This window comes from Hemibagrus wyckioides, linkage group LG15 (assembly GCF_019097595.1).
Source record: "Hemibagrus wyckioides isolate EC202008001 linkage group LG15, SWU_Hwy_1.0, whole genome shotgun sequence".
NCBI lineage: Eukaryota > Metazoa > Chordata > Actinopteri > Siluriformes > Bagridae > Hemibagrus > Hemibagrus wyckioides.
Window position 1 is genome coordinate 14,543,076 of NC_080724.1, and position 13,773 is coordinate 14,556,848.

Sequence of the window (13,773 nt, forward strand, 5' to 3'; positions counted from 1 at the left end):
CTGTTATGGTGCTGTCTCCTAAGTGCTGCACACACTGGCAGTGAATAGCAATGAGGCTGCTAATGCACCCAGGATGTAGCTCATTATGTCAGAGGCACTGAAGAGACTGATTTAGTTGCTTTACCCAAGAATAATGAGCTGACATGCCAGGGGTCATTTATTTGTCATGAAGTAATTGCATTTCAAATGGTCACAGCCCCTCCACAAGCAAAAAGGACTTCCCAAGTAGAACTAGTTTACTCAAATTATTGTGAGCATTGAATGAATCAATCTTTTTTTCTATGCTGCTGTTTCAGGTTCTATAAGTACCTTGACCGAGGCTACAACACATGTGCAAGAACTGATTTCTACTTTACTCCACTGCCATCATCCAAGCTGGCTAAAAAACGCGAGGAAGCACTGGAGAAAGCAAAGAGGGAAGCAGAGCAGAGAGCACGGGAGGAGAAAGAAAAAGAGAGGGAACGAGAGAAAGAGAGGGAAAGAGAGCGTGAACGGGAGAAAGAGGCAGAGCGAGCTGCGGTAGGTTTCGCTGTATGTTCCAGACCTTTATTAAACAAATATGTGCTATTCCTTATATACCTAATGAGAATCTCATTTGATTTTGCAGAAAGCATCCAGTTCTTCTCACGAAGGCAGACTTGTTGATCCTCCAATGGCTGGGCCAGCTCACATGCGGCCACCCTTCGACGCCACTCCAGCCACCATCGCTACTGTGCCACCCTATATTGGCCCAGACACGCCAGCCCTACGCACGCTAAGCGAGTATGCTCGACCCCATGTCATGTCACCCACCAATCGCAACCACCCATTCTTTATGCCTCTAAACCCAGCCGAGCCCCTGCTGGCGTACCACATGCCAGGACTGTACCAGGCTGACCCAGCAATGCGTGAGCGTGAGCTGAGAGAACGCGAGCTCCGCGAACGTGAGATCCGTGAAAGGGAACTAAGGATGAAACCAGGCTTTGAGGTCAAACCAGCCGACCTGGACAACCTGCATCCTTCAGCCAACCCCATGGAGCACTTTGCCCGTCATGGCCCCATTGGATTACCCCCCATGGCAGGCCACCCGTTTGCCTCTTTCCACCCCGGACTGAACCCTCTGGAGCGTGAGCGCCTGGCCCTGGCCAACCCCCAGCTACGGCCCGAGATGTCCTACTCGGAGCGGCTGGCCGCCGAGCGTCTGCATGCCGAGAGGATAGCCAACGACCCCATCGCCCGGCTGCAGATGTTCAACGTGACGCCGCACCATCACCAGCACTCGCACATCCACTCGCACCTCCACCTGCACCAGCAGGACCCACTGCACCAAGGTGAGGAAATTTCTTTAATCACACCAGTCACATGAAAATGCACAATAATGCACAAAAATTACTTATAATTACCTGCTTCAGTTTCATTTAATAAAACATTTTCTATAGTTTTTGTGTGGTATATGTGATGACATGCATGCATGCAGCAGTATCTATGCTCGGCCTGTGTTTGCTGACTCTGTGAATGAGCTTGGTTTTTGAACGTCGCTGCTTGGTGGGCATGTACTTGTGTCTGTACTATTGAAATATTGTAATGACTTTGTACCCTGACAAATTGCTGCTGACACGGAGTAGGTGGTGGTGAATGTCTTGTGTGTCCACCAGGTTCTGGGGCCCATCCCCTTGTTGATCCCCTGGCTGCTGGACCACACCTGACCCGCTTCCCGTACCCACCAGGAGCCATCCCAAACCCGCTGCTCGGCCAGCCCCCACATGAGCACGAGATGCTGCGGCACCCTGTATTCGGTGCGTCTTCTGCCATCAGAATCATATCACACACCATATTAGCTTGTCTGATTTAGATAATTGTACTATGCTGTTATCCTGCTGTATTGCTTTGGGTCTTAGCCTGTCTACACTGTGCTGTGTGTTGATGTTGCAGGTACTTCATACCCTAGAGAACTGCCTGGGGGTTTGCCTCCGCCTATGTCGGCAGCACACCAGCTGCAGGCTATGCACGCTCAGTCTGCAGAGCTGCAGAGACTGGCCATGGAGCAACAGTGGCTTCATGGCCACCACCACATGCACGGAGGCCCTCTGCCCGGACAGGAGGACTACTACAGGTCAGTGAAACACACTGGATAATCTGGATAATAGAAGACTTGCATTGTAACCTCTGTGAAACTTTGTGTCCTATGACATCCATAACCATTTACTGACTTTTAACCATTTACTGACAGCTGAAAGTCAGTGCTTATTGATGTGGGCATTGTGTGTACGGCATATGTTTGACTGGTGCTGTTTGTCTTCTCATCCCCACAGCCGGTTAAAGAAGGAGAGCGATAAGCAGCTGTGATCGTTCAGAGGGATGTGATATCACAGAGGTCAGCAGGACACAGGAGGTCGCACCAGAACAGTCGGACAGGAACTTGCGTGCCCTTGGGACATTTTTAAAAAACGCAAAGTGACAAGGATAATCTGATATATTTTTTGTTCTGTTGTCAGTTTTCTTTACTCATATGACTTTTTTTTATTTTCTCAAGAAGTTGACTTCATTTTTTTTCGCTATATAGCGTTCGAGTAGTGACAACGTCCTCAAGACTGATTGTGACTTTCCTGCATGAACATCCTCTGAGAAGCTTCCCTGACATTTTGTAGGTGCTAGAATACCAGACACTTTGTCACTGTGCTTATTCCAAAAAAAAACACACAAAAAAAAAAAAAAAAAGGGAAAAGAAGTCGGGCCATTATATCTGAAAAGTGCTATCTTAAATTCAATGTTTATTTTAATACATTGTAGGAGGTTTTTAATTTTAAGAAAAGCTGCAGCATGGCATTTTTTTGAGTCTGTAAATAGTATATATAAATATATATACATATGATTATTATAATTATTATTATTATTATTAGGTGTGGATTCCTGACCGATTTGTAGACCTCCAGTATAATAGTCCTGAAGCATCATCCCTTGTTTCAGAGGGGAATGAGATGGCATTATTTGAGTAAGTAGCCATGTCACATGCTTGCGGTCCATAAAACAGGGTCGCAGAGAAATGGTGGCACCAGATTTTTATCCACACACACACACACCCCCCCAAGGTGAACGCTCAAGTTGAGCTGCTTTTCATCTTATAGACCGTCAGCCACAGATACACATACAGACCCATTCATGATGTCATTACCATCTTCATTTCTTCCAAGTGTGATGGCTCCAAGGCTGTGCACGAGGGGATTACAAAAAACTGCACTGAATAACAGAAGAAAATGAAATGTTCAATTCTAATTGGTTTTAAGTGAACTGACAATGTGAATGAGTGCATTTTAAAGAAACGCCCTGATTCTGTGCACTAAACTGAAATTGGTTTTTATAAAAACTGAATTAGGTTTTCATGCAACTTTCTGAACCTACTTATTGATTCTGGTATTTCCGTCATCTCACAATGATGGGAATGGCCTGATATATATATATATATAGATATTTTTTTTCCTCCGTGCTTTTCATGAATGCTTTTTAGTGATTTTTAAACCAGTTGTTGGGTGCTAACGGCAGTGCAGTTCCCCCCACCTCCACTACTCAAGTCGCTCTGCCTCCATGTGCGAGGCACCTCACTCAGTCAACCTCACTGTGATACTAGAAAGACATGGTTCTCCATAAAAGATGGATATAAGAGCTTTGAACAAGAATATGCGTATTTTGTGTGTGCATGTATGTAGTAGTGGAGAATAACATATTACCACTGCAGTTCCTTTCTGCATTCCTGACACTGCACTTCCTGTGATCCATGGGCCATGTGATAGCCATTATCCACTGGTATATGCAGTATTTCACTCCTCTTTTTTTTTTTATGTCTCACACACACTCATCATGGTCATTTTACATTCATTGATGCTCTCAATGCCAGAAGGTATTTTTGTGTTTCCGAATTGGATTTATACTTGATAATCAGTGCTGTTGTAGAAGACAGTCAGGTTGGGTTTTTTTTCCCCGTTGGTTAAAAGGAAAAAGAAAACATCCAAAGCTTGCACGGAGACTCGTTTGTGTCAGCTCAAGCCCAAACTCCATCATCAGCCATTTTTTTTTTCTCTTTGAGTTGGACTCATTTACCTGTCTTTGTCTCAATGTATACAACATTCGAATTTTGTTTTCAGCATTTCCTCCCTTTTGTCCAATTTTCTGTGTCTTAAACCTTCGATGTTGAGTGTTGTCAATGGTTTAGCTTCTTGTTTCAAAGCGGCAATAGCAGAATGTAAATTCTGACTGCTAAGATTTATATATACTGGTATCTTGAAGCTTATTGTATATATTAGTAGTCGCCATGGGATGACACAATGTAAACAAAAGTAGAAATAATTAAAACAAAATTGTGAGTCCTGTGTTCTGCCCATTTGAGTATTTTGTAATTTTTTTGAAAATTTTGTGAAATTAAAATAAAATTAAGTTACACCACATTTCTAGTTAATTTCACTTTTTGTTATACAACATGTTCATGCTGACAAAATACCTGTGTTTGCCCCCTGCTCCACTTTGCAGTAAATTTTTACACCAAAAGCCAGGAAGAAATGTCATTTTTTGGATTTCTATATGTGGGTCAAATACACCTACTTTCCTCTTGTGTGTTCATATCTATTTGAGATTTTGGATTCTGTTCAGTATGTATGTGCAGTGGTTCAGTTGTATTTGTATGGTACTTATTCACAACGGATATTGTCAAAAAAGGTGAATGTAATGATCCCTAATGAACAAGCCAGAGGTGACTGTGGTGAGGAGATATTCGAAACCTTGAGAGAAAACGGACTCAAACAGGGAGAACCCATTCTCCTACGAGTGATACCTGATAGTAGGATTAGAAACGATTACTCAACAACTCCCTACTATTAAGCAGCAGCAGTTTTGCATTAGAGATCTATAGTATCCAGATAATAAGATCAGATAGCTGGAGTAAGTTTGAGTTGTGTGCATATACTTTTTTCTCTTTTTCTCTCACGACAGCAAGAAGTGAGAAAGTGAGCAGAAAGCCATCAGGGTGAATCAGGCAGGTCTGGGGAATGAAAGGAGCTTCAGCAGTAGCAGTATTATGTCAGGATCAGGCAGCAGAACCACGCATACAGCACACCAGAGAGAGGAGAGATTGTTGGGTATGTTCTTATCCTACAGTGATATAAAGAGTTCTATATTGTGAACAGAATGCAAGCAGGAACTCTGGCATCCGTATCAGATAAGTGTATTAGGTTGTTTTTTTGTTTGCTCTTTATTATTTGAGATCCTCTACTGTTGTGTTTGCATCGAGTTTATTAATAATTCATAAAACATGGACATGATCATGCTGCAAATAGGCAAATATCGTAGTGTCTTACATTTGATGGTTAGGACGCTAATTCAATAAGCTTATTTCTAAACGTTAGAACCAGTATTTCTATCAGTGACTGCTCAAGAAGAGAAAGAATCACTGAGGCTGAGATCTCAACCTGCCACTGAGTCACAACATGGGAGGTCTTATCAGCTCCAAGGGCTGTACTCCTGGTGTGACTGAAGCACGATCAGAGTGGAAGGCTGGGAGCTTCATTATCATGTTTCAGCAACATCAGACAGCAGCTCTGCGGTGGGTCTGCTTGTTCGCCAAGTTGGCTGTCAGGTTTGTCAGGCTTTCGGTCTCTGTATGAGGCTCTGAGCCACATGCTGTGATGTGCCAGCTAAAGAAAAACACATCCAATAAGATGAGATTACTCAAGAAGGTCTATGTTAAACATGCTATTACTAGCTGCAGGATGATTATCATTTATAAACAGCACAGGGATTAGGAATAACATGGTGGGAGGGGGACAGAACGTACTTGCTAACTTGATTGGGAGCTCCATGATCTGTCCTGGCTCTACAGGATCCTTCCTACTACACAGTGTGGAGTAGTTGAGTTTTATCATCTGACAGCTTTCTTACTGGAATGCCTCAGGGGTTATGTACACTCTTCTACCTTTATACTAATCAGGTGTCATGGCTCATCACTGCTATGCCAGTGACACCTAATCTTTTTGTGTGACTGAATTCAGAAAAGCAAGTTGCAGCAAGTCCATCCTTCTCTATCCTACTTTCCTATTTCCACACATTCCATCAAACCTTTCACTTACATTGCAGTAAGTTTTAAAGATTGAGTGTTACTATCATAATACCTGCAAATGTTTTATTTTCCAAAGCTCTATTTTCATAAATCAGCAATTCATACACTACATTGCCAAAAGTTTTGGGACACCCCTCCAAACCTTTGAATCCAGCGGTTGGGCTTGGCCCCTTAGTTCCAGTGAAAAGAACTCTTAATGCTTCAGCATACCAAGACATTTTGGACAATTTCATGCTCCCAACTTTGTGGGAACAGTTTGGGGATCAGTGCCTGACCTCACAAACGCGTTTCTAGAGGAATGGTCATAGGAATTCCCATAAACACACTCCCAAACCTTGTGGAAAGCCTTCCCAGAAGAGTTGAAGCTTTTATAGCTGCAAAAGGCGAGCCAACTCCATATTACATTCAAGTGCATGTAAAAGCAGACGCCCCAGTTTTGGCCTGGATCGCAGTCTCCACTTAAATTCATCCCAAAGATGTTCTATCGGGTTGAGGTGCAGGCCAATCAAGTTCATCCACACCAAACTCTCTCATCCATGTGTTTATGGACCTTACTTTGTGCACTGGTGTACAGTCATGTAGGAACAGGAAGGGGCCATCCTCAAACTGTTCCCACAAAGTTGGGAGCATGAAATTGTCCAAAATGTCTTGGTATTCTGAAGCATTAAGAGTTCCTTTCACTGGAACTAAGGGGCCAAGCCCATCCCCTGAAAAACAACACCTGAATTCAATAATTTGGAGAGTTGTCCCAAAACCTTTGGCAATATAGTGTAAGTGCAAGCATCATAGTCATCTCACATATTACTCCTAATCCTAAAGATTCATTTACTGACATCATTAGTTTATCTGCTCTACCATGTTGGTCTTGATGTGAACTAGATATTTAATGACACTTTTACCTTAAGTCACAGATAGTTAACGTTCATGGATCAAGTTCATGTTAGGTAGCCATGGCTTTATTACAAAGTAGCTAGCCAGAATTTGGGAAGAACCTTTGGGTTTGTTCATCTAGATAATAAAATAAAAACAGGATATTTTCTCAATGTCTTTCTAAACAAGTGCTTAGTTCAAAACACACCAAAGATAAACAATTGAAGGTAATTCTACTGAAAAATCCATTTACCAGCTACCAAAATACAGAGAGAATTGGTCAAACTGGTAGATCATCTCTGCCAGCTGATAATTACTAGTGAATTGAAAGAGTGTATGAATTACTGCTAATAATGCTATATTAAAGACCAGCTCTTTTTATGTAATAATTTAACAGTAAGGCCATTAGAAAATCTTAAATAATAATTGATCAGTTTGAGCAAGTAATAACAAAGTTGGTAAATAACTTACTTGATGGTAAGGATGGGCAACCGACTTGTCCAACTTTGCCTGTTTTTTGGCAGCTGCTAGCTATTCACACAACATTTCAGGACATCAGGAGACTGTAATATTCTACATTAGTAGCATACAGGCAATAAGACCAGCAATGTAGTAGTGATGTGTTTACATGATAGCAGCTGAATTGAACTACTGATAAACTGCATATTGTAAGTGCAACGTTTAAGAATTAAAGGAGAGCGCTGCTTAAGATCGGTCATACATTTTTAATGCATGAGCACAGATTTCGGATGAGCGTGGGTGTGCCATCCTAGCATCAAGCAATGCCATGCAAAATGGCTAGAGCAGGAACAGGCATGTTTATCTCACCTACGAAGATTCACTAGACCCCCTGACCACAGTGAAAGCACATTTGAGCTAACACTGGTTTGCTTAGCATTTAGTGTTAGCTAATAATATTGAATAGACAATACTAGTGTACTTCATAACTGTATAAGCGTTTGGTATAGATGGATGAATTAGTCTTGCACCATTAGACTTCTTCCATTTTCACAGCACAAACGTTATGGTTATATATATATATATATATATATAAGTTCCAGTTTAGCATAAAGACAGATTTTCTTTTTCCTGTTGGAAATAAATGCAGTTATTTCTTCTCGTGGATTTTCAGAGCAAAGCAATTCAGACAGTCTTGCCCTTAGCAGTATGAATCTATATCATTACATCTGTTTATGACAGCCATCTTGAAGTGAATAGAAACGCCTCCACACAATAATATTTTCAATCTGTCTTTCTGTCTCTCTCCGTCTCGCTCTGTCTCTCTGGGTGAGAACAGGCATGGTTGAAGTAGCTGGTGCTCTCTGGTGGGGTAACTGTGCAGTCAGTCCATGTTATTAGACAGCTGTTGTGTGTCCCTCCGGTGTTAGGAGACATGTGTGTGAACAGGAGAGCTGCTCTCAGCCTCTAATGATATCCCACTCTCACATTCCTGCCATAGCAGATCACTATTCCCTTGTCTGTTCCATGAGACTGAGAGATCTGCATTTGGCCAGCCCTGTGCATTCCTCACCAACTCCACACCAACACCCCACCCTCCCCCACAGCCCTCTCTTATTCTTTATGCTGCGCTCTGTCTTTCTCCTGGATTACATTGTTGTCATCTGAGATATGTGAAATCTCTATTTTACACTTACTCCCTTTGGCAGCCTGCCACGCTATAAACCATTCAGTTTGTGATGGTTTGTTTAATGACGTACGCCTCTTTGAGCCATCACAAATCTATGTTTATGGCAAAGGTGATGACTTCATTTCTGCTAATAGTAAAATGGTAATAACTAATAGTAAAAAGGCATGACTTGAGTTATATCACGCCATAATATCTGGCAGCATAAACTGTAGGACCAGTAGAGCAGAAAACAGTACAGTTTGAACTACTGACTTTGATTACAGTATATAATTAGAGTATTATTATTATTGCTATATAGTGGAATCATGACCTTTTCTATAGTGTATTAAAGAGGCTTTTTTAATCTCCTAACCCTGAGACTCGGCATAGAACTGGTAGTAGTATTTAAATGTAGACATTTTAAGACCTACCACTTTATTCCTTTCTTTAACATTTTCTAAGCAGAATGAAATAAATGAAAGCTTCTTGTGAGTGTCGAGGCCCTCTGAGTATTACTCTGTGCACCTGCTGGGCCTGGTGGGTGAATCATCCTGCAGGGGCTTGATGTTGTCCTGGAGCTTAAGACCGAGAGCAGCTTGACCTTGTGTGTAATGAGCGTTCTGTGATAGATAGCCATGCCATCCTGTTCACTCGCCTTTTTGTGAGGGTGTCTGATTTCCCAGACGCAGATAGATTGGTCTTTGTTTTTCCTCATACCTCCACCACCAAATTAATCTTCCCCTAGTCCATCCTTTGCAATGCCTCCAACCAGGCCGACACTGGCTTGGCCGGCAGGTGATAAACTCACACGCCGAGGATAAATGCTTCCTGCCTGCCTGAGCATCCCTGCCTCAGACAGCTGCTGAAAGAAGATGTTTAAATGCATAGCCAATCGGGCCTCTTTCACCTTGGATTCTATAAAAGAGTGTATTATTTATGCCCGGACCTGTAGGTCCAAACCATCTTGGAATGAAATGTTTTCAAACATCCAGCATTATGCCTATGCATGAAATGCTTTATTCTGGGTCGATAAGTTGACCTGCTAACTAATGTAACACATTTAATTGTGTATTAAAGAATTATTAGAACTGTTGCAGTTGGATAGCACCTACTGACATGTCTAATTCTCTTGGCCATATCTTTTAAAACATTTATAAAATTCATTTACATTTCTGGCATTTGCCAGACTTCAGTCACAGGCTCTCTTAATAAAAGGCTTCCCAATGGTTTTCCTTTTTAGGGTTAATGTTTTCTCAGTAAACAATGTCTACTTGCAATCCTTCCCTAAATGGAAACCCTATGCTGTCAGGTTTAAGGGCTTCTCTAAAAGAACAAAACAACAAAAAAAACCTCTAGGGTGAAAAATCCTGCATAAAGCATGTCCTCCTCCTAGCAGGATTCCTATAAATTCCCATCTCTGCCTTTCATTTCCGGACTCACCTCCTCCCAATTTCCCAACTATTCAGTGACTCTTACCTAAGACTCAATTCCGTGAGCTGTCTAACATAAAGCAGAAGCTTTGCAGCTGTCCAGCAGAAGTCTGAGAGTCTTCCCTTTATTACAGTTACTCAATCATTCTTCATACCACTAGTAATAAACAAAAAAAAGAACTTTTTTGTAATGCTGGAATGACAGTCAAGATAAGTAATATGACAACCGCTATATAAGAATACCTGGACAGATGGACAAGTATGTCAGTAAATTTGAATTAATGTCACATGCTTTATGAAATATCTTGGAAAAGGGGTCTTTGTGTTTTGTCCTTCTGGGGAAACCCTTGAAGGCTCTAGATTTAGGCTCTGTTTACAGCAAGGTGTTTCTATTTCAGTAAAATACACCAAAAGTATTTAGAAAACCAGAACTATCAACTATCTTGAGCAACATTTGTTGCATTAATTCTTTGATTATGTGTCTATTCTTCCAGTTATGGGTAATAGAAAATGATAGAATAGACAGTGTGTCTATTGTACCAGAAAAAACAGGTTCTTCACTAGTTCTTTAGATAATTAAGGGTGCTTAGCTTCCTAAAATGACTCCACATGGAACCCTGTCTGATGAGAAAACACTGAGTTACTGAGTTATAGACAGACTTTCCTCCAAAAAGAAAACCAATGAGCTGTTGCAATGATCTAGGTTTAACTTTTATTTTTTTTAGCATCTCAGTAAAAATGAATAAAATTGTCCAAATAATTATAGTCAGCATCTGGCAAGCAAGGCAACAGTTAGAATTAATTGTTAAGACAAAATGGGATTTGATAGGTCCTATAGGGAACATATCGGGCAACGCTAAATAAAGTGCCTGACATGCATTTTAGTAAAACTATGCATTTGCTTTCAAAAAGTGTTGCCGAGTCAGGACAAATACATTATTTTGCTGATAAAAGTGTGCAAAAAATTCGTGGTGGATCATTGACTCTTGACAAATATAATGTGTGATTTGTAGCTACTGAGGCTAAGGTTGAGTGTGTTAGGAGGTCGTGACATCTATAATGGTTCCAGAAAGTCTCTTTTAATATGTTTTTATAGATAGGAATGGTTAAGGCATTGGGCTGTTAATCTGAATCAGATCAGGAGCTAAGCATCACTAATCTGCTTCGCTTAGCAAAACCCTCAACCCACAAACGGCCAGGTGCATCCTGTTGCTTTGGATAAACATATCAGCTAAATGAGGTAAACATGTCTGTATATTAAGAAACCTTGAGTGTGAGGATGAGTAAAAGTGTTATGTGATTCGGATGAATCCAGTGACATTCAGATGACAACATTTATGTAGTATGATTGATGTATAGTCCATTAATAGAATTTGAAGTTAGACCATTAATCCAAACAATGCCTTGGATGTAATTGTTTACAGACCATTGGCTCCTTTAGCCCTAATTAAATAAACAAAAAGGACATCAGGTTAGAGAAAATGGTTTGGGGAAGTAAAAGGGGAACACACTGAAACAAGTATAGGAACTCTGGGAGCAAGCTCATTTTAAGTAGTTTTTATGGAGACCAATTCTGCACTGGCCAGCAGTTAAAGTCCTCCTGCATGTGTGATAAAACTGAAGTTAAGTTCGATTCATAAACATGCTTCGGAACTGAAGCAGTTATCAATCATTATGTATTCTAAATTAGATAGTACTCATGAGTTGCTATATTATGGGGTAAGGAAGTCATAAAACTGGTCTCAGAGAGCAGGCCTCTCGGGTAACAGTGATGGAGAGGAAAGTATTGTATCTGGGAATTGTTCACCTGTACTTATGAGTAGAACATCCCATGAAATAAAGTTTTCTCCAAACCCAAATCTATCTAGGATAGAAGAGTTAAAACCGCTCCACCTTATCAACAGCTTTCCTGGCGTTCAATAATATCCTGGCTTCTAAGTGTACTACTGTAGAAAAGTTTATAAATCCTGTTAATGGTTTTCAAAATGGGTCTGCTGTTATGAATCTCATTTGGTCAAATGGGAATAGCCAGTAGCACAGTTTCTAACTGTGAAGCAAGCAACAATCCATATACATATGAAATGTGGACTAGTTCAGATTAAAACATATTATAATGTTCTGCTGGATAATCATCAGGGCCTGGACATTTACTATATTGCCTCCATTTACAGCTGGGGGAGAATAAAGCATACATAAATAAATACGTGCAATAACTGACATTTTGTGCATAACACACGGAAACTGTATAGCTGTAACACAATATTTTAACCCCCCCCCCCCTCCTCAGCTTTACATTCCTTTCTACAAAACACTGGCTTCAAAATGATCAGCACCTCTAAAATAAATATTTGACGAAGCCTCCCCAGATGACCGAGTGTTTTTATGTAATGTCTAACAAATCAAGAGGGGTCTTGGTCCAAAAAATCCATCCAAGGCATTTTAGTTTTGAAGGTTTGTCCAGATGTATGACCCCTTTAATTCAGACCACCGATTTTCAATGAGGTTTAATCCAACAGACAGATATGACTGATTTTCAACACAGATCTTACTTTATTATTATGAGCATTATTGACCACAATGGTATTTTGAACTATTTGTGTATTATGTATGTGTAGTATATTCATTCTCTCTCAGCTCATCTGCCTTTTTGTGTTAAAAGTGCTTGGTTTTTCTCCATTAAATAGTGGGTTTTAACATGTGAGCAAGCTATTTTTATATAAACATATTTAAGAACGTCTTCAAATGTGGCACTTTTTGTGCAATTATGCACGACATGTAAGAATTGTTTACGTCTATTTTTGTTACGTGCTTTTTGATAGAAAATACAATTAATGTTCTTTTTTTAAAATGTTTGCATATCACTGTATATGCCACAATCATCTTTGCAAATTATTTTCCTGGTGCCTTTAATTTTGGAGTGATGATGGCCACCACTTGTTTACTTTTCACCCTGGTCAATGGCCTTAAGAATCATGTACAGAAACGTTGTGTATACACTTTAAAACATGTAGTGTGTACGGTTTGCATATCATCACTACATGATTATTACACTGCATCCATATATTCATTCTTTTTCCCCCCCCATTTATTTATTTATTTACCACATTTAACCCTCATAGTCAAAATCTCATCTCGTCTGCAGCTCATGCCTGGATAAGATCACAGATGTGTGTTCGTAACACGCTCACGAAGCCATTTCATTTTCTTTCCAAGGCCAAGATAACAAGTGCAATTCAGAAGAATTGCCTTCAGCATGTAATCTCAGTCTTCCTGAAATTTTTTGCTACATGTATGACAGGGATTCACAATACCTTAAGACTTCATATGATCTGTGCTGTGAGGCGGTATTCTGGTCTAATTACTACACTGTGGGATTACAAGTTCAACATGGCAGTAATCAGATGCTGCTCTAAATCCCTGAGATGAGGGGCTTTTCACAGGCTCAGTGTAGCGGATCTGTTGAGCACACGGCACAGAAACACCCCCCCCCCCACTTCAGAGACGAGTCCAATCTGAACAGTCTGCTGTGAGCAGAGGGATGAAGCCAGAGAGGAAGCGTCTGTTTTTAATATGGAGAGGCTGCTCGACTTCCATTACAGTCTGCTGAGGGATCTGAATGAGCTGATAGAGATCTGGAATGCACTTCAGCTCACTTCCACGTCCTTGTAGAGTCGCATCATGATATGTGGGATAGAAATCACAGCTCACACTAACCTGCTTGAAGCCAGAAGAATTTCCAGATGCTCTATAATAAGTAGAGCCTC

At 40.7% G+C, this 13,773-nt stretch overlaps 1 protein-coding gene across 5 annotated transcripts in view; it reads left to right on the plus strand.

Moving 5' to 3' along the window:
- The window catches only part of rerea (arginine-glutamic acid dipeptide (RE) repeats a), a 160,116-nt gene extending 155,698 nt beyond the window's left edge, over window positions 1–4,418 (plus strand). For 3 of the 5 annotated variants that reach the window (XM_058409149.1, XM_058409148.1, XM_058409151.1), the window contains 5 exons: window positions 297–519; window positions 608–1,310; window positions 1,605–1,775; window positions 1,912–2,092; window positions 2,292–4,418. In XM_058409149.1, the coding sequence (XP_058265132.1) occupies window positions 297–519; window positions 608–1,310; window positions 1,605–1,775; window positions 1,912–2,092; window positions 2,292–2,325 (1,312 nt within the window). In that variant the 3' untranslated portion in view covers window positions 2,326–4,418. The remainder of the gene's footprint in view (window positions 1–296; window positions 520–607; window positions 1,311–1,604; window positions 1,776–1,911; window positions 2,093–2,291) is intronic. The other 2 variants (XM_058409150.1, XM_058409152.1) reach the window with 1 other exon arrangement.
- Window positions 4,419–13,773: the final 9,355 nt, after the last annotated feature.